Source organism: Solanum lycopersicum, chromosome 5 (assembly GCF_036512215.1).
Source record: "Solanum lycopersicum chromosome 5, SLM_r2.1".
Taxonomy (NCBI): domain Eukaryota; kingdom Viridiplantae; phylum Streptophyta; class Magnoliopsida; order Solanales; family Solanaceae; genus Solanum; species Solanum lycopersicum.
Genome location: NC_090804.1, coordinates 63,101,818 through 63,124,392, shown reverse-complemented (window position 1 = coordinate 63,124,392; position 22,575 = coordinate 63,101,818). Strand labels below are relative to the sequence as shown.

Genomic DNA, 22,575 nt, shown 5'->3' with positions numbered 1-22,575 from the left:
GTGTTCATAGAACAGATCAAATATTATAGTTTTAAAAGAATCTAAAATGAAACCAAATCCAAATAAAATTGACTTATTTAATCGATTTGATTTAATTTTTTATTCAAATTTTGAACACCCGTCTATCGTAGACAATAAAAGTTTGGTGGCTCATTGTCCAATGAAACAAACTTGACTTGTATTCGATGTATATACAATAAATGTCGACATTAAAAAAAACGTAATTAAGATGCATGTATAAAAAAGTCTCGCTGATTATTTTTAACCAAACAATAGTATTATTTTAGGTGATTTATATTTTTAGCATGACGAAAAAAATGTATTATAAAAGAATGTCAGAAGTGGGATTTGAACCCACGCCCTCTTACGAAGACTAGAACTTGAGTCTAGCGCCTTAGACCACTCGGCCATCCTGACTTGACATTTAATTATTATTTATGAAATATTTGATACTAATCTTTTTAAAAACTAAATATTGCTGTTTTTGGAAAGAGAAAAAAAAAAGAAATGCACCAGCCGGGAATCGAACCCGGGTCTGTACCGTGGCAGGGTACTATTCTACCACTAGACCACTGGTGCTTATAATATATTTTTCATTATTAATATAAAAATACTATTGGAAAAAGTACACATTATAATTGGAAGTGTTGCTCTTTTTTTAATTTTAGTTTCCTAGCCACTTTTCGATATCAGATTCGTGTTGGGTAGGATCCCATTTGGGGTGGAGTTGTCACTTTCATGTGCAAAGCAAATCTCAATTTTGACCCTCATGGCTATACAAATTGTAGACTCATATCAATATAAATAATCACTTACATAGAAGGCTCAATATCAAAATAAATCTTTGATAGTCATTCATATAAATTTACATGCATAATTATTGTTAGAACATGCACAACGGAAGCATTCTTCAAGATCACAAACTTACATAATAGCATAATAATGTAAACTAAATAAATTGTAAAACTCTAATTTTTTGTAGTTTTCACATAACTCGTTTAGGGACTGACACTCCAGGATTGAAGCCTTCCACTATTTCCTGACTAACTCTCTCAATCAAGTCTTGTGTGGACAGTAAAATTTTTTTTAAAAAAAGTATAATCTTTTCTTAAGAACCACCACCTCTATTTATACTTTTCAGTATAAGGGAAAGGTTTGAACAATGAAATGTTTTTAGTCATAAGTAATAGTCATTAAATATTTTAAGTGTATTGAACACTGCTAAGTGTATCCACAACCTTGATTAATAGTCATCAACAATTATTAAATATCATTATGTGTATTTTGACATGTTAAGAGTATCTAACAACCATGAATTCATGATCAATAGTCATCAACAACCACTAAATATCATTAAGTGTATTTAGGAAGTCATTAAGCACCAAGAGTAATTAACAACCATTAAACATCATCAATAGTCATTAATAACCATTGAACACTATTATTTACTTCTTTCATCTTCTAAGAAAATAATGAATTGCCAATTTTCTTCTTTCTTCTTTTTAAGAAATAAAAAAAATCTCTTTTAAACTAATAAAACTTAAAAAAGGTTTATTGCTAAATTGAAAAAAAAAATAACAACAATTCTTTTCTTTTTTGAACTCGATCAATTAGTCAGGCATAGTAGGCCGCAAATTTATTAGCAGAGGCTTTCAATTACAATATTTAATTCGTAAAAGAATGAATTAACCATATCATAATTAATCAAAGATTTTACTACTAAAAATCCGTAACTGCACTTCTCGATTTAATTTTAATTTTTTTATCATTACAACTTATTTAACTCCTATGTTAGAATTACCGACACCAATCAATTAAATCAAACTTATGAAAAAAAGAATCCATTGATTAACTTAATCATTTATATTCATGCTTAAATCAATTCACGTGACGAATATACATATATAATTTACCTGCAGGGTTTTCAGGTGACTACGTATAAGCAACCATAAAGAGTTGTCTTCTTTCTCATATCTGAGATATGGTTTCATCAACTAATTAGAAAAGGGTCAAATATACCCTTGTACTATAGAAAATAGTTTAAATATACCCTGATTATACTTTTGGGCTTAATATACCCCTCATATTATACTTTCGGGATAAATATATCTTTATGACTAACAGAGGACACGTAGACAACTAAGATTAAATGAGATGTACAAATTAAAATAAATCAAATTCGAATATAACTCATCTCGCCCCAAAAATTTAACCGGCTTAATTAGAACATTGACATACCAAATTTATATTTTATCTCCTCACAACTATTACTGATGATGATATTTGAGGCTCTTGGCGAGGAGCAAGAAGAAATAAAATGATAAATCAACCAGTAATCTCTTAGGTTAAAACCAAATTCCCTCAAATAATTACAGCACTTGTCACTTTCCCTTTTATATCCTGTTTTTCCTTTGGATCTCAAAATATTACTCCTTCCGTTTCAAAAAGGATATTCCTATTTCCTTTTTAGTTTGTTTCAAAAAGATTGACCCCTTTCTTTTTTTTGTCAACAATTTAACTTTAACTTTCCACGTGGCATGTTTAAGACCACAAAATTAAAGGGCATTTTGGCACATTTGACATAACTTTAATTTAGAACCACAAGATTAAAAAATCTTCTTTTTTTTTTTAAATTTCGTTCCAAATCAAACTGAGTTATCCTTTTTTGAAACGGAGGGAATACTATGTTACTCCTATATGTGAATTTGTGCGTGAATTTACATGCTTAAATAGAACTCGAATAAAATTCAAATATATATGGAGAAGAACAATTCAGTTAACATCACTTTTTCATTCAAATATAGAGATTTACATTCTTCGAAAAACTAATTTGCATCTGTATCATCCAAACATGGAGTTCATTGATAAGAGGACGTGGGTGGATCAATGTTATAATTAGGTCGGGTTAAATTATTATAGTGGGCAGGTTATATTTGAATTTGATTTATTTTAAATTGAACATGTCATTTAATTTTAGTTGTCCACGTGTCCTTTGTTAGTCATAAGGGTATATATAGCCCGAAAGTATAACGGGAGGGATATATTTAGCCCGAACGTAGAACTAGGGCTATATTTAAATTATTTCCTATAACAGGGGTATATTTGACCCTTTGCCCTTTTATGAATGTAATTTGTTATTATTCAATTCATTAGGAATTTGTTGACTCATCATCGAGTCACACCTTTCACTAGATTTAAATAATAAAATTAATTACTCGAATCATATAACTACATCAAGATTGTCACGACCCAAAAATGGGTGTGATGGCACTCGTCTTATCCCACCAAGACAAGTCATCCTAAAACCAAATATCTAACAAAGTGCGGAAGTAAATGACAATCCAACAACAATTCCTATTATGAAAACAAGTCATATTAATCCAATCCCCAAAATCAGGTTGTCACGTGCACAAGCCTCTAATGTAAATATTAGAATCGAAATAAAATAGAAGTCTAACATGAAGTTGTCTTTCAAGTAAAAACCAAAGTCATAAACTGGAGTAGGAAAGTTCGCTGAGATGACAAGCAGCTACCTCACAATCCTCCACAAGATGCCTCGGAAACGAAAAGAATGACAGGTATCACGAAGATCTAGGCTCGTATCCTACAAAAATTTGTAGAAGCAAGGGGTGAGTACCAAACCACGCGGTACCCAACAAGCAAACCTCTAAACACAAGTTAAGTGAACAAAATACGGGCACTTCTTACACCATATCTAAACCTCTGCGCTACAGTCTAATAGTTTACAGTTTACCAAACACACAACTCAATAACCACACTCTATCAGTTTACACATTCTCAATAACAACTCAATATTCAACAGTCACAAGCTTCACAGAGAAACACTCACAAGATCAACAAAACACATGTTCAAGTTCATCAATAATCAAATGTGTAATGCCATGAGATGCAATGTCAAGTATAGTGATGCATGTCTTCCCTAACGATACACACCCGCTGTCTCTCAGTCCGGGACCCATGGAGGACATATCTATCCATGCATCTGTCGCGGCGCACGACACGACCCTCGATAATAGTAACCTTCGCGGCGCGCGATACGTCCCTCGAAATATAATATCCATCGCGGCGCGCGATACGACCCTCGAAAATAGTACATCCTCTTACCACAACCATGTCTCAGATACAATGCAAATGACATGCTCAAATGAAAAGGAGGAGATAACCATTTGATAACAAAGCACAATTTGCAACAAGAAATACAACACCAACAATTAAGCAACAAGTCTCCAATTCATTCTCAACACCACGCAAGGAAATACACGAATTTCATACGCTTAACAAGGGTTTAGAAATCCACTTGCCTTAGTCAATCGAATAATTATTCTTGGACTTGAGCCTTCCCTTTCCGTTGAGCTTCCGAACCAATGCAATCTATTCAAGTATATATTTACAATAAGGTTTCGGAATTAACAACACTCACACTTTTATGTGTTTAACCTTGACCTAAGAATTCACCTAATTTATAATCAAGTTCTTAAATTTTGATGTCAATTAACATTTCAATTATGATATTTCCCAAGTTTCAAGCCTAGGGTTAAATCTCAATATTTCCAAGTATTATATAAAATTAATAATATCATACAAACAAATATACCTAATATTTAATTAGGTATCTCAATATGCCAAAATTTTATTCATACTATACAATAAATTTTTTGACTAAAAAAAACACACACAAAAAAAAAAACTAAGGTTACATTAAGAATTTTCCAACGTGTTAAACTTCATCAAACTTTTTAATAACATTTTAAGAAAACATGCAGTTCATCTAATTTGCTAATTGTGATTTCTCATGCAAACTTAAACCTTACCTGCTGACAACCTCACGTGAATATCCCACTAAAATTTGTACCCCAAATTCCCAAACCCACGTGCATCACCATTAATCAAAAGTCAATTAATTATAAATATTAATTTAATACTCCTTCCCCTCTAACTTACAATACAATCATTAAATTCATGAATATACAAGTCATAATGGGACTAAAGAGTTTAATGAATTCAATTTTGAGGTTCTTACCTGAAGTTCGTAACTTGTCGCCGCCACCGTCAGTTCCTCCGTTTCTCTATCTTTTTTTTTCTGAATTATTTAAGTACTAAAAGTGATAGGTTTTACCCACATATTTTATTAAATATAGGCTAAAGAGTATAGGGTCTTAAATAAATTATCACTTTAGCCCATAAACTATCGATTAATTAATTCAAGTTAAGCAAATATTCAAAATTTCTAAAAATGACCTTTCGGGTCATTACATTATCCACCACTAAAAATCATGTTCGTCCTCGAACATAGAGTAAAAGTAATTACATGAAGCTTCAAAAAGTTGAGGATATCTGGCACGCATGTCAGACTCAGTCTCCCAAGTTGCCTCTCCCACTGATCGGTGCTTCCATTGCACCTTCACTGAAGCAATCTCTTTGGTCCTAAGCTTTCGAATTTGCCTATCCAAAATAGCTATAGGCTCCTCCTCAAATGTCAAGTCTGGACCCAGCTCCACAGAATCGAGTGAAATCACATGAGATTCATCCGGAATATACTTCCAAAGCATATAGACATGGAAAACAGGATGAACTGCTGACAAACTAGGTGGCAACGCCAACTTGTAAGCCACTTCTCCCACTCGGCTCAAAATCTCAAAAGGTCCAATGAACCTAGGGCTAAGCTTGCCCTTCTTTCCAAACCTCATCACTCCCTTCATGGGTGATACTCGGAGCCAAACATGATCACCCTCCATAAACACTAAGGCTCTAACTCTCCGGTCTGCATAACTCTTCTGTCGACTCTGGGCTGTCAACAGTCTATACTGAATCACACGACTTGTTCCATAGCATCTCTAAGCAAGTCTGTATCCAAAGAGTCCATCTCCGCCGAATCAAATCAACCAATCGGAGATCTACACCGTCTACCATACAATGCCTCAAATGGGGCCATTTGAATACTAGAGTGATAACTGTTATTATAGGCAAACTCCACTAAGGGTAAATGTCGATCCCATCTTGCACCAAAATCGATCACACACGCTCGAAGCATATCTTCCAATACCTGAATGGTCCGCTCAGATTGACCATCTGTCTGAGGGTGAAATGCCGTACTCATATCTAACTGAGTACCTAGACCATGTTGTAATGCCTTCCAGAAGTGAGAAGTAAATAGTGAACCTCGATCTGATATGATAGAAATAGGAACTCCATGTAGTCGCACAATCTGACTGATATATAGCTCAGCTAACTTTTCTGCTGTATACTTCACCCGAACCGGGATAAAGTGGGCAGACTTGGTCAGCCTATCAACAACAACCCAAATAGAGTCATAACCACCCACTGTGGTAGGCAAACCCACAACAAAGTCCATAGTAATCCGCTCCTACTTCCAAGTAGGAATAGGCATCCTCTAAGATACACCCCCGGGCCGCTGGTGCTCACACTTGACCTGCTGGCAAGTCAAACACCTCGAAATAAAGTCTGAAATATCTCTCTTCATCCCACACCACCAATAATGTTGACTCAGATCATGATACATCTTCGCCGCTCCCGGATGGATGGAATACCGAGAACAATGGGCCTCTTCAAGAATCAATCTAATCAAATCGCCTGTCCTAGGCACACAAATTCTGCCTCCGATCCGCAATACACCATCAGAATCAAGGACAGCCTCCTTAGCTTCCCCTCTCAATACTTTGTCTCGAATGAGACATAATTTTTCATCATCAAACTGGTGTGCACGGATTTGCTCGACTAAAGAAGACCGAGCCTCAATAAAAGCAATTATCCCATCACTCTCTTCTGAAATCTTCAAGCGGACAAGACTGTTAGCTAATATCTGCACATCTCTAGCCAATGGTCTCTCCATAATACTAAGCGCTGCAAGACTCCCAATGCTAGGAGTCTTCCTACTCAGAGCATCGGCCACAACATTGGCCTTTCCTGGATGATACAGAATGGTCACATCATAGTCTTTCAGCAACTCAAGCCATCTTCGTTGCCTCAAGTTCAAATCCCTCTGGCTAAAGATATACCGAAGACTCCGATGATCAGTGAAGATCTCACAATGCACCCCATACAAATAATGACGCCATAACTTAAGTACAAATACCACAGCCGCCAACTCCAAATCATGAGTAGGGTAGTTCTTCTCATGGGATTTCAACTGCCTAGAAGCATAAGCAATCACTTTCCCCTTCTGCATCAACACACCACCCAAACCAACTCCTGAAGCATCACAATACACAGTAAAGTCTACACCCTCCTCAAGTAGAGTCAACACAGGAGCAGAAGTCAACAAATTCTTGAGCTTTTGAAAGCTCTCCTCACACTCATCAGACCACTGAAAACCCACATCATGTCGAGTCAATCTAGTCAATGGAGCTGCAATAGTAGAGAAACTCTGAACAAATCGTCGATAATAGCCTGCCAATCCCACAAAACTCCTAATCTCAATAGGTGAAGTAGGTCGCGTCCAGCCTCTAACTGCCTCAATCTTGGCCGGATCTACTCTAATACCCTCCTTGGACACCACGTGTCCCAATAATGTCACAGAAGTAAGCCAGAACTCACACTTTGAGAACTTGGCATACAACTTCTCTTCTCTCAACCTCTGAAGTACAATCCTCAGGTGTCGGACATGGTCCTCCTCAGTCTTAGAGTAAACCAAGATGTCATCGATGAAAACAATCACAAAAGAATCAAGGTATGGTCGAAACACCTCATTCATCAACTCCATGAATGCTGCAGGGGCATTAGTCAATCCGAAGGACATCACTAGAAACTCATAATGCCCATACCGAGTTCGAAAAGCTGTCTTAGGGATATCTAATGCCCTAATCTTCAACTGATGATACCCAGACCTCAAATCCATCTTAGAGAACAATGATGCTCCCTGTAACTGATCAAATAAGTCATCAACACGCGGAAGAGGATACTTATTCTTCACTGTTACCTTGTTCAACTGTCTGTAATCAATACACATTCTCATAGTCCCATCCTTCTTCTTCACAAATAATACAGGGGAACCCCAAGGTGATACACTAGGGCGAATAAAACCCTTACTCAATAAATCTTGCAACTGATCCTTTAATTCTTTCAACTCTGCTGGGGCCATACGATATGGAGGTATAGAAATAGGCTTAGTGCCTGGCTCCAAATCAATAGCAAAATCGATATCCCTATCGGGAGGAACACCTGGAAGATCAGAAGGAAATACATCGAGAAACTCCTGAACCACGGGAACAGAGTCCATGGAAGGTGGTTCAACACTAGTATCCCGAATAAAAGCTAAGTAAGACAAACACCCCCTCTCCACCAATCTCTGAGCACGGATAAAAGAGATGACCTTTCTAGGATAAGAACCACTAACACTCTTCCACTCAACCCTCGGAACACCAGGCATTGCTAAAGTCACAGTCTTAGCATTACAATCAAGGACAGCATGATAAGGAGAAAGCCAATCCATACCCAAGATAACATCAAAGTCCACCATCCCCAGAATGATTAAGTCTACCCAAGTGTCATACCCAGCCAAACAAACAAGACAGGATCGATACACTCGATCCACCACTAAGGGCTTACCCACGGGTGTAGAAACACGAATAGGTACAGTCATGCTATCACATATCATATCAAATTTAGCAGCAAAATACGTAGACACATAAGAGAATGTAGAACCTGGATCAAACAACACAGACGCAGGTCGATGACATACTGGGATGATACCTGTAATAACTGCATCAGAGGTCTCCGCCTCAGGTCTCCCGGGGAAAGCATAGAAGTGGGCTCCTCGTCCACCTCCAGCCTGGGTGGTACCTCTACCCCCACTCTGCTGAGCTGCAACACCACTACTAGAAACTCTATCACCTCTACCTGACTGAACTCTGCCACGACCTCTACCCTGTGGAGCTGGTGGTCTAGTCTGGAATGAAGAATTAGGTCGAGGATCACCACGACCCCTTTGAAAAGTATACTGCCGCATTAGATGATCGGGATCTCCACAAGTAAAACAAAATCTCTGACCTGGGAACTGTTGTGTGGACCCTGAAAATCCACTATAATTTCCTCGCCCTGTAGGTCGCTGCTGTGAACCGTACGAGCTCTGACCCGAGCTATAAGAACCCCTAGATGTCTGACCACCCTCAAATGTCGGCATAGATGCATGAATAGGTCCCCGCTGCTGAAAAGAACCACTCACTCTCTGTGATCCCATACCTCCAGATGAGGCACCATGAAACTGTCCTGATATACGGGCCTTTTTAGGGTCCCCAAACTCCTCTCTCTCCATCAATTCTGCCTCTTTGGCGGCGCTCACAATGGACTGAAAAGAAGTCCCCTCCCTAGATGTCCGAAACACAGCTGACCTGATAGAGAAAGTCAATCCCCTCACAAATCTGCGGATCCTCTCTGTCTCATTTGGAATAATGGCCAACGCATGCCTAGACAACTGGCAAAAACGCGCCTCATACTCTGTAACCGATAAACCATCCTGTCTCAGACTCTCAAACCTCAAGCGACTCTCCTCTCTCACACTCCATGGGATAAAACGATCTTGGAATGCACTAGCAAACTGCTCCCAAGTCACTAGAGGAGATCCAACTGGCAAAACCCCCGAATAAGTCCTCCACCAGTCTCTCGCTGGTCCACGAAGCTGGAGTGTAGCATATCTAACCCCATGTGACTCAGCTAATCCAACCACCTCTAGTAACTCTCGGCAGGTAGTTAGAAACTCATGAGCGTCCTCGCTCTTCCCACCCTGAAACTGAGGTGGGTCCATCTTTCGAAATCTTTCATACCTACGCTGCTCATCCTTTGTCAGAACAGCCATCGATGCAACTTGACCCCCAACTGCTGGTGCAATATCATTATGAACCGCGGGATCTACTGGTAGTTGCCCCACCACATCCTGAGCAACCGGAGCTTGTTGCTGCTCTTGGGTCTGAGCCCCCTCTCTAGTACGAGAGTCATGTGGTGTGGTAGTTGCACCACCACCCTGAGAAAAGCCCTCTAGCACACTTAACACCCTTAATAGCGTATCCTGAAGCAAAGGTGTGACTACGGGATCTGGAGGAACCTGGTCCTCTCTGTCATCAATCTGAGGTTCGGTAGAGACCTCTCTAGCACTACCTCTCAATGGTGCTGCTCCACGTCCACGACCTCTGGCTACTGTCGTACTACTAGCACGGCCTCTAGCTCGAGATCTACCCCTACCCCTAGCTGGGGCCTCAACAACTGCCTCGGGAAGTGCCTCCCCTCTACCACCAGTAACATTAGTTCTAGTCCTCGTCATCTGTCAAAAGAGTATACAACAACTCAGTACTAAAGAAGGTGGCTACGCACGATGAGAAAGAATGAACAAAAAGAAGTTTCCTAGTAATCCTCGTAGCCTCTCAGAGATAAGTACAGACGTCTCCGTACTGATCCTTGAGACTCTACGTAGACTCGGCTTGTATACACGTGAGACCTATGAACCTGGGGCTCTGATACCATTTTGTCACGACCCAAAAATGGGTGTGATGGCACTCGTCTTATCCCACCAAGACAAGTCAGCCTAAAACCAAATATCTAACAAAGTGCGGAAGTAAATGACAATCCAACAACAATTCCTATTATGAAAACAAGTCATATTAATCCAATCCCCAAAATCAGGTTGTCACGTGCACAAGCCTCTAATGTAAATATTAGAATTGAAATAAAATAGAAGTCTAACATGAAGTTGTCTTTCAAGTAAAAACCAAAGTCATAAACTGGAGTAGGAAAGTTCGTTGAGATGACAAGCAGCTACCTCACAATCCTCCACAAGATGCCTCGGAAACGAAAAGAATGACAGGTATCACGAAGATCTAGGCTCGTATCCTACAAAAATTTGTAGAAGCAAGGGGTGAGTACCAAACCACGCGGTACCCAACAAGCAAACCTCTAAACACAAGTTAAGTGAACAAAATACGGGCACTTCTTACACCATATCTAAACCTCCGCGCTACAGTCTAATAGTTTACAGTTTACCAAACACACAACTCAATAACCACACTCTATCAGTTTACACATTCTCAATAACAACTCAATATTCAACAGTCACAAGCTTCACAGAGAAACACTCACAAGATCAACAAAACACGTGTTCAAGTTCATCAATAATCAAATGTGTAATGCCATGAGATGCAATGTCAAGTATAGTGATGCATGTCTTCCCTAACGATACACACCCGCTGTCTCTCAGTCCGGGACCCATGGGGGACATATCTGTCCATGCATCTGTCGCGGCGCACGACACGACCCTCGATAATAGTAACCTTCGCGGCGCGCGATACGTCCCTCGAAATATAATATCCATCGCGGCGCGCGATACGACCCTCGAAAATAGTACATCCTCTTACCACAACCATGTCTCAGATACAATGCAAATGACATGCTCAAATGAAAAGGAGGAGATAACCATTTGATAACAAAGCACAATTTGCAACAAGAAATACAGCACCAACAATTAAGCAACAAGTCTCCAATTCATTCTCAACACCACGCAAGGAAATACACGAATTTCATACGCTTAACAAGGGTTTAGAAATCCACTTGCCTTAGTCAATCGAATAATTATTCTTGGACTTGAGCCTTCCCTTTCCGTTGAGCTTCCGAACCAATGCAATCTATTCAAGTATATATTTACAATAAGGTTTCGGAATTAACAACACTCACACTTTTATGTGTTTAACCTTGACCTAAGAATTCACCTAATTTATAATCAAGTTCTTAAATTTTGATGTCAATTAACATTTCAATTATGATATTTCCCAAGTTTCAAGCCTAGGGTTAAATCTCAATATTTCCAAGTATTATATAAAATTAATAATATCATACAATCAAATATACCTAATATTTAATTAGGTATCTCAATATGCCAAAATTTTATTCATACTATACAATAAATTTTTTGACTAAAAAAAAACACACACAAAAAAAAACTAAGATTACATTAAGAATTTTCCAACGTGTTAAACTTCATCAAACTTTTTAATAACATTTTAAGAAAACATGCAGTTCATCTAATTTGCTAACTGTGATTTCTCATGCAAACTTAAACCTTACCTGCTGACAACCTCACGTGAATATCCCACTAAAATTTGTACCCCAAATTCCCAAACCCACGTGCATCACCATTAATCGAAAGTCAATTAATTATAAATATTAATTTAATACTCCTTCCCCTCTAACTTACAATACATTCATTAAATTCATGAATATACAAGTCATAATGGGACTAAAGAGTTTAATGAATTCAATTTTGAGGTTCTTACTAGAAGTTCGTAACTTGTCGCCGCCACCGTCAGTTCCTCCGTTTCTCTATCTTTTTTGTTTCTGAATTATTTAAGTACTAAAAGTGATAGGTTTTACCCACATATTTTATTAAATATAGGCTAAAGAGTATAGGGTCTTAAATAAATTATCACTTTAGCCCATAAACTATCGATTAATTAATTCAAGTTAAGCAAATATTCAAAATTTCCAAAAATGACCTTTCGGGTCATTACAAAGATTAAGAGTATAAACTCATGTAAACATGGACAAGAAATATTATTTATTGAAATTCAGAACCTAAATACATATCTCAATTTGATCCGTTTAATATATGCAAAATGTATTAACACAAGAAATTGGAATTTTACTATTCCCATAATTAAGATTGAATTATATTTAATCTTGTGTTACAATCATCGAGATGTTGTTCAACTTCATCTTTCATTGTGAACAATTAATTTATCATGAGTTAAGAAACTCCATACCAAAAAAGTTTTCTATATAAGTAATGGACACGCATATATATAAACACAATAATCTATTCAAGCAAAGACTTTATTATAATAATTAGCATGAAACGTAAAGTCTTTATAAAGGATTAAAATCAATACTATAACTCAACCATATGGTTAATATTATATCCTAACAATTATTATAAATAAACTATAACAAAAAATTCTATTTATTTATTTGTGATTATTTTTCTTTTAAAAAAAATAACGAGTCTTCCATCTATCTTCAAGCATATTGATAATAGATAGCTAGTCTGGCTCTATTAGAATTGAAACCTTCTGTTGTTCAATAGAGAGTCTAACACCATCTTAAATAGTTGTAGCTTTTGCACATAAGCTATTAGTTACCCCTACTATTTTTGCTTCAGCATATAGCAAATCATCATTAACATATATCTCAAATAAAAAAATTGTAGAGGTCTCTCCTCAGTTACCTCTACTTTCCCCATCAATATTATATTTAAGTCATCCAAAATCAAGTTTTATCCAGCTCACCAACTGTGACCTGATTAAAGGTCTATACTGCTCAAGATAATCAATTAGTTGAGGCCAATAATTTAATATTTCTTTCATCCAAGGGTATTTCAATTGACTACCTTCCCCATATTATTGCTGATCTCTTGAATAACTTGTACACTAGTCATATCCTCTTCGTGATGAATAACATTTCTTCTTTTTCACAATTGCTAGACGACAAAGGCATACACTGTCTATAAAATAGGATAAATCTTAGCACAACTCTTTAGGTTTCACGATTTTGTAACCTGTTGAATCTAAATAAAAGGACCAAAGTGATTCCGCTGCTTTAGCATAATAATTTCAGATTGAGGCTGCAAAATTACCAATAATAAATAAGTGACCAACCATTTTCTCTTAAGCATTTTCACAACATCTACACTTGAAAACTAAATTGATATTGATTCTTTTTCAGCACCTCATCCACTGAAATCTTATATTTTCATATCTTCCACAGCAAGAAAGCAATTTTATATAGAACTCCTTTAGCCCAAATATAATCATAGTTCTCCATTTGTTGTTATTTTTGTCTGATTTCTTCGTAAACACTACTAACAATGAATTTATCAGAATTTATTTTCATCCACTACCAAAATTATCTAAAAGATTTTATTTAACATCATAGTTCAACATTCCGATACTATTGTACAGGTACATATTCCTAAAGCTTATCTTTGTTCTAATCATTTGGTTGCATGAAAAACTCAAGTCTTCAGTAATATTGGCTCTTATAAGATCTGAATTAGTAATTTTAATAGCATCCAATCTACTCCAGTTATCCTTCCAAGGATCTGCATTCTAATAATACTTTAATACTCCAATAATAAAAGACATTACTCTCATAACAAAAAATATCTTACTTCAAAAAGTCATCTAGTGATAAATTTAGGGTTGTCAAAAATGAACCCAAACATAGGTTTAATTCCGTCAAGAACTTTAAGGGTTAGATTCAAGATAATTTGAATTGAGTTCAATCTCAACTAATTCAAGTTTAACCATTCGAAGAAAATTCTCAATTGAGCTCAATTCAATCTCCAATTTGAACTTGTTTTAAATTTTTTTTATCAAGACATGTTCCTATATTAAATGTATGAATTATTATTTATTTAACATCTTTTAGAATTTATCTATTTATTTGTTACTTTTTTAACAAAAGATTTTTGAGCGAAAATTCAAATTGTGATTATAAAAATTAAATATTAATACGTTAAATTATTGAGATTAATCGGGTCAAGACTAACCCGTTTTTAGCTCATTTGAGCCCAAAGTAAACTTGAGACCCAACCCAATTTCTATTCAACATATTTTGATATTTTCAATTTCAACCTAATCCGCTTATTTAACACCCCTAGTTAAATCAATCAAATAATCAAGAGTCGATATTATTTATTGAGTTATTAAAAATAATAAGAATTTCATAACTATCTTAAATAAAAATCAATTTACGTTTTTTTTGTAAAAAAAATAAAATTATAACTGCTGTTCCAGCTTAGCTTGAACTTGATATATTGGATAGTTTTTGTGAATCGAAATTAATAAAATTGTGGTATAGGGTCTTAGTATAAATTCCCCTACATTTACTGAAATTTTCCCTCTTCTTCCCCTTACCCTACTGTTTCGATATCGTTTTCCCTCCTCCTTTCTCCATCCTCCATTGATGAACCAGAAGGAGGAGACACAGAAACTAAAAAATGGTTGGAGTGAATAGTTTTGGGAAAACCATTTGCTCAATTTGCTATGAAGATCTAAACCCTATCATCGAAGATCTTCAAGCCGTTACTATTTGTGGTCATGTTTTTCATGAGCTATGGTTAGCTTCTCCTTTTCTAAATCTATTTGGGTACTCTTATTTCAGCTAATCTTGATTCTAATTTAAGAATTTTATTGGGGTTTTTTTTAAAAAAAATAATCCAGAATTGGTATTTTGTTACCCTTGTGTCCATGAGTTCATTCATTGTGTTATATAGATTCGTAATCGCTGAAAAATTTCTTTTTTTGGTGTTTTCTATGATAAGAAATGTTATTTTCAAGTTGCAACACCTAGTGGTGTATGAAGTGGGTTTAGAATTATGAGTTCTGAAGTTTAAATCCGTGTGGAAACAAGAAATACTAGGGGATTGTTAGGTATAAGTGATAAGGGACAGTAATCTCGAGATACAATGTAGGATTATTGCTTATGATTTGGTGTATTAGTTAATCGTGAGATTATTTGTCTCACTATTTGTACAAAACAATGATGTGGTAAGTTATTCTCATATGTATGGTGGGATAGCTAATCACGTGGGATATTTCAATCCATGAGATAAAAATGTAGGATTATTGCGTTTGATTAGGTGTATTAGTTAATCGTGAGATTATTTGTCTCACTATTTCTACAACAATGATGTGGTAAGTTATTCTCATATATATGGTGGGATATTTCAATCCATGAGATAACTTTGTCTATCCCATCCCTGTAACAAATGACCGTTAGGTGATTTCTTTTCATTTTCATAGTTACTCGATACATGTTGCTGGTGTGAGGTGTTGGTATCCTCTGGGGTTAGTCGGGGTGCATAGTTTTTAAAAAAAGAAATGTTTTTTTTTCAAGAAATTGTTTCTATGTTTAGTTACATTGTATTGTGAAAAATGTTTTCTCCATTTTTGCCCAAAAGGTGTTTATTTCTGCCACTTATAAGCTGCAGTCCTTTTCTTTACAAACAAATTTATCACTTCTTACTTTATATAGCTTGTTTTAATCAACATTCATGTATTGATGTTGACCTTCAATACTAAAAATATCACTATATTTTTCTCCTGCACCACTATTCTATACCTTGTAAGTCTAGTAAACACTGAAGATGATAAGGGGAATGGTTTCCCATGGTAAAACATTTTTCTTTGAACCAAACACACCTTTATGTTTACTTCTAATGAGAAAAAGGAAAACATTGATCCTACTTTAAGGTGTTGCTGGTTAGACTTGTAACAATTCTTTATTCGTACTTGACATCCGATGGAGATAATTATTGTCCTTATCTGACAAGTATCTGTTTGTTTTCTGTTTTTGATATGTTATGGTTGCAAAACAAGTCTTCAGCAATGGTTTGAATACTGCGCAAAAGGAAAAAAGAAGAATTGCCCAGTTTGCAAACAGGCTTGTTCGGAAGAAAATGCAAATAGGCTTTATTTCCAATCTATTGGTGATCCAAATGTTACAAGTCTTACGCAGAAACCTCCTGATTATGAAGAGGATCATTGGGAGTTGCAAAATGAGGTCAAAAGATTGGAGAGGAAAGTTTTAGGACTGACTTCCACTCTGGAAAAACAGCTGAAAGATCTCAAAGAAGTCAATGCAGAGGTAATTGTTCATCTTGCTATCACTTTGACTATGAATTCACAGAATATAAAGCTGTTGAATTCTATGCAATTGCATCATGTTTATTCTGTTCACAATATTTTCTCAATTTTATGAAATAAAAAAGGATATATATGAGCGAGTCCTGGAGTCATGAATGGCACATGAGCAGGTCTGTTAGTCTTTCTAACATTCTGGTCAAAGGATGAAACTTGCTAAATTTTGGATACTTAAGGATGTTCTTCTTCAGTGTGGTTGTTAACGGATGTATCCTAAGTTTTGGGTATAGTCCAAGTATGTTTTTGGCCAAACACTTCAGGATATGGATGATCTATTGAGAGGTTATGAAGGCTACTAGTCTGATACATCAACCTTTCCTTCATATAAGAGATACAATCTACATTGTAAATATAGTACAAATTTGACAACTAGAGAAAATATAATAGTGCAAAAAAACTCACCATGCTTCTGTGTAGCCGTGATTCTCTTCACATTTGAAAATCATTGGGCTTCCAGTTCTCTATTCTCAAAAATCCTTGAACTGGGGCAATCAAAAGCTATTGCATAGAGAAAGATTTAAAAACATATTTTATAGTTAATTTAGAATCTAAGCATGGGGATCTCTTCCTTCAAGCACCTAACAGATGAGTACTTGTTTCACGAAATCATCCATCGGTTAGATGTGAAAAGTCAATCTTTTTCCATGTCTCTATGCCCATTGTTGACCAAATGAAATGACAAACAATTGATAGATTTAAAAATTTGGGAGTTCCATGAAGAGTTCTAATGTCTAAAAAATCACATGTGACAAATGAAATAAACATCTTTTGTTGATGTAAGTTTCATTTTATTGTTTGGCTAATGATTGAAAAGAGCCACTCTTTTGCTCAGAACCAAAATACATGTTCTTAGGTGGAATAAGCATGGCTCCCGTTAAGTTGAGAAGTATCTGGTACCATAAACTAAAACTAGAGACATTTATGTGAGCATATTTGCTTCAAACTTGATCTGCGCAAGACTTCATGTCATCACATTTTCATCTAAACTATTTCGTCGCATTTTTTTTCCAGCTGTTCACGTGCAAGGAGGAGCTGAAAATGGAAATGACTCTAAAGATAGAAGCTGTGAAACAGGAGGCAGCCATTCAACAGTTGCTACACCTTAAATCCAAGGTAGATATTTTTGCCTCTTGATGTTTGCGAGTGCATCTATTCAGGCATGCTTGTAAGTAATTCTTCTTGGTGTCATATATATAAGTTATTAGTTACTATATTCTGGACAAAATTTATGATGCAGGAGTTAGATCAATCGACTTTGGAGTGCATAAAGCTACAAGATAGAAATATGGCTCTAGCTAAGGAGCTTGCAACACTCAAGTTGTAAGTCATTTCACATTGAGGGCAACAAGTACTTTCATCCTTAACAGTTCTTGTTTTCACTTTGCCTTCACGGTTATTACTTCAGAGTCTGCGATTTTAACTTGGAAGAAGAGGAGGTCTTGAAACGTGCTTCGTTAAGAGATGATGTCAATAGACTAGAGACAATTGATGTCTTGAAAAAATCACTAGTCATCCGTAACAAGTACGTTTTTACTTTCATTTAGGAAGTTACAGTTTTCAGCAAGAAACATGATATATACTAAGCTCTTCTGCTTTAGAGATTCTTTTGGTCTTGTTTTTATGTTGTAGAATATGATCATTGGAGGTTCATTTCCTTTGGAAAATCTGAATTTTAAAACTTTGATATATTAGGTTAAGTTTCCTCTCAAGCTCAGGCAAATGACTACTTTCTGATCTGATATTGGGGATAGGGCATGTAGTAAGAAAGTCCATTCGGTAAAGCATAAGCTTGATAAAGCTGAGCAATTCTGCTAAAAAGTTTGGCTTCCTAATTAGTCTTTATGAAAAGGAACCGTTATTTCGGAAAGGACAATGAAGTTATCATACTGAAGCTTCTAAATGCAAAAGCGAAATTCCAAAATAGTTTTTGTACGTTGTGCTTTATGCTTACATATAGCTGGGTAATATTTTCTATGCGGATTAGTTAAGTAATGAGTTTTATTGTTTTCATGCAAAATTGTGTAGCTACATGTTGATGGAGTAATACTGTTGACTTGTCAATGGAATGATATTAGTGTTATGCTTGTAAAACCGTTAGGTTTGGTTCTACAAAAAAAATCATTTTCCTTCTATCAGATCTTTTTCCTAATTTACTCCTGTGGTATTTTCACCTGGTAGGGTAGTTTCCAGATCTTTGAGCTGGATAGTTTGTCATTTACGATCATCTCGTTTTCTCAAGCTCAAAAGTGATCTTTATTTTCTTGATTCAGTTTTATCAAGCACAGAAGCAATCTTGATAGTTTAGCTGTAAGTTTGACGGAGAACTTTATTGCATTTATCTGGCAGGAATTACGAAGAACTGATGACCAAGTGCAACACTCTAGACAGGCGAGAGGTTCGTTATCTGAGGAAACTTCAGAAAACTAAAGAGAAGAAAAATAACTTGAAGGTAAGTGTTTGATGTCCTAAATGAAATATGATATATTACAATTTGAGCTTTGAACAGTGTGCGGCTATTTACAGGCCAGGGTCCAAGAACTTGAGATGGCACTTGAAGGAAAAGATAATGAAATTTTGAGAATTTCGAAAGCCTCCAAGAAAAACTATCACGGGAGGAAAGGACCCAAAGTTGACAGATGTTCATATGAGAATCAAAACAAGGAACCTGCTGAGACAGAAGTAGATCTATGCATCGTCACTGGCTCATGTGATGATTTATATACACCAAAGAGAAAAAGAAAGTACAGGTCTAAGGATAAGAGCATACCAAACATGGCAGAAGATATTATAGCTAGCAGTCTTCACAAAAATAATCATGAGAAAGAATCCTCCAAAAGAAACAAAGATGGAGGCACTTCAGAGACTTCCAGTTATGTGCATGAAGGATCATATCAAAACTTGCACCAACCATTTGACCATAAGAAGGCTGTCCATGATAGTTTTTTGTCAAGGACGGAGGCAGTTTTTGGGGCCACTGGTGGAAGTCTAGGGCATGGATCAGGAAATAAGGATGGAATGGAAACCTCAAGTAATTGCAGCAAGAACAGTAAAGAAAACATGCCCCCAGTGATTATTCTTGATGATGATGATGATTTTCCGCCTGTACATGATATTACACAACACCAGCCCACATTTCACATCAGGAAAGAGACTTTTCCACCAGTTGTACTTGCCAAACCAGGTCTCTATCTGTCTTATCTTGATGTTGAAGTTCTGTCTGTTGTATGGGTGATGATGATTTATTTCTACCAAATTATCTTATTCACTGGTCAGAGATGTTCTTAAAACTTGATTTAACGCTTAATTAAAAGAATTACATAATGATTCATTTTCCAAGTGTTTACTTTTCTCTGCTTTTGAATTTCCTTGTGGGAGATTCAAGTTCATTTAGGGAAATAGAAATTACTTAACAAGTACATATTTCCTCTGACATTGAGTGAATATCCCAGGAGACCGCTGCTTTTCTGGTGGATTGTTAGGTTCTGATGGGAATTACCGGCACTTGGGAAAGTGGTGTAAGAGAAAGTAAACGACTAGGATCTGGATTGCTGTCTTGATGCAAGGATCAGGTGCAAGTGCTGGTGATTTGATTTCTGTAAGAGGTGATGGTAGAGGTGGTTGTATCAAATTTCTGCAATCCAAAAATTCGGCATCACTGGTGGGTCTTAATTTCTCTATTTGCTTTTAAAATGTTACATGTTCAGTTACTTCTCCTTAGGTGAAGTGGTAAAGAAACAAAAATAAGAAAAATTGATTTGGGCAGTGATTTAAAAGTGATCCTGCCACTCTAGAATGCTTATGTGTTTTACGCTACGCTACAAATTAGAGGACAACAAATGCAAGAAACTCGAAGTGATATTAGTAGTGTTTATGTAACTCTTTTATTCGGTAAGTGTTTAAAGTATCTAATACATCTATTACAACAACATACCTAGTGTAGTCCCACAAGTGGTGTCTGGGTAGAGTAGTGCCTATGCAGCTTTTCGATAGACCCTCGGCTCAAGAAAATAACAGGAGTGAAGAATCTTACTATTTCTTTCTGAATTTGTTTTAGGAAGACTAGTGCTAAAGGTGGAACCTTATTTGTTTACTTTTGCAGCATAACAATACTGAGAGTTTGCCAGCATTCAAGAGATACATGGGCCACACCAAATCAAAGTAGTTCCCAGTCTCCAAAGATTATTGCAAATAGATAACTTATTCAGAAAGGTCGGTGAATACCTGTATTCATAGTTCTTGTGGATTTCCTCCTGTAAAGTATCCATCGAAGACATAGATAATTCATTCCCCTGTACACTGTTTAGGGCTTGTATTTTAGCAACCTAGTTGTACTTACATTTGCTCGATTAGTTATGTTGCTCGATCAATACATATTGGAAGTGCGTCTCTGTGGTTCTGAAGATAGTGATACAGTTGTTCCATGCACTTCATTTTTTCTAGTTGCTTACTAGGGGAAAGAAGACGATACATCTGCTTGTGTTAATGCCCTGATTTGCGGCCGACGTTTTAGTACATACAATCTCTTCACATTGAGCATGCGATTTTTTTGTTTCTGCAAAATTTAATATGAACGTATAGAGATTTGTGATCAACTAAATAGTATGTACAATATATATCATCATCTCATCATATTTAGAAGTGAGACTTGGTATGTACGAACATGGCAATAACAAGTTGTACAATTAGCTACATGAAGTGTACTACAAACTTGGCTTTATTTTATTGGAGGTCACTTTTTTGTTATTTTCCTGTTAAGACGCGTATTTGCACTCAAAACAACTCACCAGCTAACATGGATGTTTGAAGTTTACTTTCTTCTTCATTGACTCTTTCAAATTAAATTTTCTTAATTGTATTTTCTGTTAAGTGTTTCTCACTTTTTTCTTCCTGAATTTTTTTTTTTGCTTCAATTTTTATCTTGTGCAATTAGTGATTTTTTTTAGAGAATATAATAACATGAAAGTTAACAAACATGTGACCATTTTTATTTCCCCTGATCCATTTGTAGAAAGGAAAACTAGATGAAAGTGACTATAAACAAAATAATACTTAGCAACCATCCAAACAAGTTGATGAAGATGAAGATACTCTTGCTCAAATTTCGACATACATTCATCATCTAAATCAAATTTTGATATTTATTCTTTTTCATTATTGTTTTCTATTGTACTTTCTCTATAAAAATATAGGAACGTCAATGTTATTTTCTGATTTGTTCATGCATCTTCACGAATAAATACTCAAGTTACCTTAGTGCACCAAGGGTGTTTGATAATATGCCTACATCGAGATGGATCTTTAATTGAGCACTAAAAATGGTCAAGTCGTCAACTAATAATTATTTTTTCCTTCCTCGCCTCTTAATGAACTTTTTTTGTACTGTTGAAGGGAGAGAGATAGAAAAGAGATGCTCGAATTGCGATGCAGAAATACCAAGTCAAATAAATAAAAATGTCTTTTTTTTTTCATTTCTTAGGTGGAGGAGAAAAGGAAGCGGAAAAAATATATGATTGTTATTTGTGGAATTTAAACATTTTGATTCCAGGTAAAGTCTAAGTTATTCATAAAATGAATTGACCCTCAACACCCTCTAATTCTATAAAGAAGCAACATTACGTGCCTCGTTATGAAAACTCATTTTTTTTCATTTTATCACAGCTAAACTGGATCTTCAAAAATTATAAGCTAATTGTACAACTTGTTATTGCCATGTTCGCACATACCAAGTCTCACTTCTAAAAATATATATATATATATATATCATATTTAGAAGTGAGACTTGGTATGTACGAACATGGCAATAACAAGTTGTGTGTGTATATATATATATATATATATATATATATATATCTTT

The 22,575-nt window shown here is 35.9% G+C and overlaps 1 protein-coding gene and 2 non-coding genes across 4 annotated transcripts; 1 reads left to right on the top strand and 2 right to left on the bottom strand.

Annotated features, from left to right (window-relative positions):
• Positions 1-333: 333 nt before the first annotated feature.
• TRNAL-CAA (transfer RNA leucine (anticodon CAA)) lies at positions 334-417 on the bottom strand. Its single transcript has one exon. It is a non-coding gene; the product is annotated as a tRNA-Leu (tRNA).
• Positions 418-508: 91 nt separating this feature from the next.
• On the bottom strand, positions 509-579 carry TRNAG-GCC (transfer RNA glycine (anticodon GCC)). Its single transcript has one exon. It is a non-coding gene; the product is annotated as a tRNA-Gly (tRNA).
• Positions 580-14,827: 14,248 nt separating this feature from the next.
• LOC101254901 (uncharacterized) lies at positions 14,828-21,254 on the top strand. 2 transcript variants are annotated; one of them, XM_004240046.5, is made up of 9 exons: positions 14,828-15,135; positions 16,398-16,665; positions 17,733-17,834; positions 17,959-18,041; positions 18,127-18,243; positions 19,068-19,170; positions 19,245-19,902; positions 20,171-20,379; positions 20,821-21,254. In XM_004240046.5, the coding sequence occupies exons 1-8, from the start codon at positions 15,017-15,019 to the stop codon at positions 20,248-20,250; spliced, it is 1,530 nt and encodes a 509-aa protein (XP_004240094.2). In that variant the 5' UTR covers positions 14,828-15,016; the 3' UTR covers positions 20,251-20,379; positions 20,821-21,254. The 2 variants fall into 2 exon arrangements, with proteins under 2 accessions (XP_004240094.2, XP_010321525.2); XM_010323223.4 differs by lacking the exon at positions 18,127-18,243.
• The last annotated feature ends 1,321 nt before the right edge of the window (positions 21,255-22,575 follow it).

Excerpts from the sequence above, each read along its gene's own strand:
- LOC101254901 (XM_004240046.5), top strand. The coding sequence starts at position 15,017 with ATGGTTGGAGTGAATAGTTTTGGGAAAACCATTTGCTCAATTTGCTAT. Across the intron at positions 16,666-17,732 it reads TCAAAGAAGTCAATGCAGAG|CTGTTCACGTGCAAGGAGGA; the intron begins GTAATTGTTCAT and ends TTTTTTTTCCAG. Across the intron at positions 19,171-19,244 it reads AGAAGAAAAATAACTTGAAG|GCCAGGGTCCAAGAACTTGA; the intron begins GTAAGTGTTTGA and ends GGCTATTTACAG.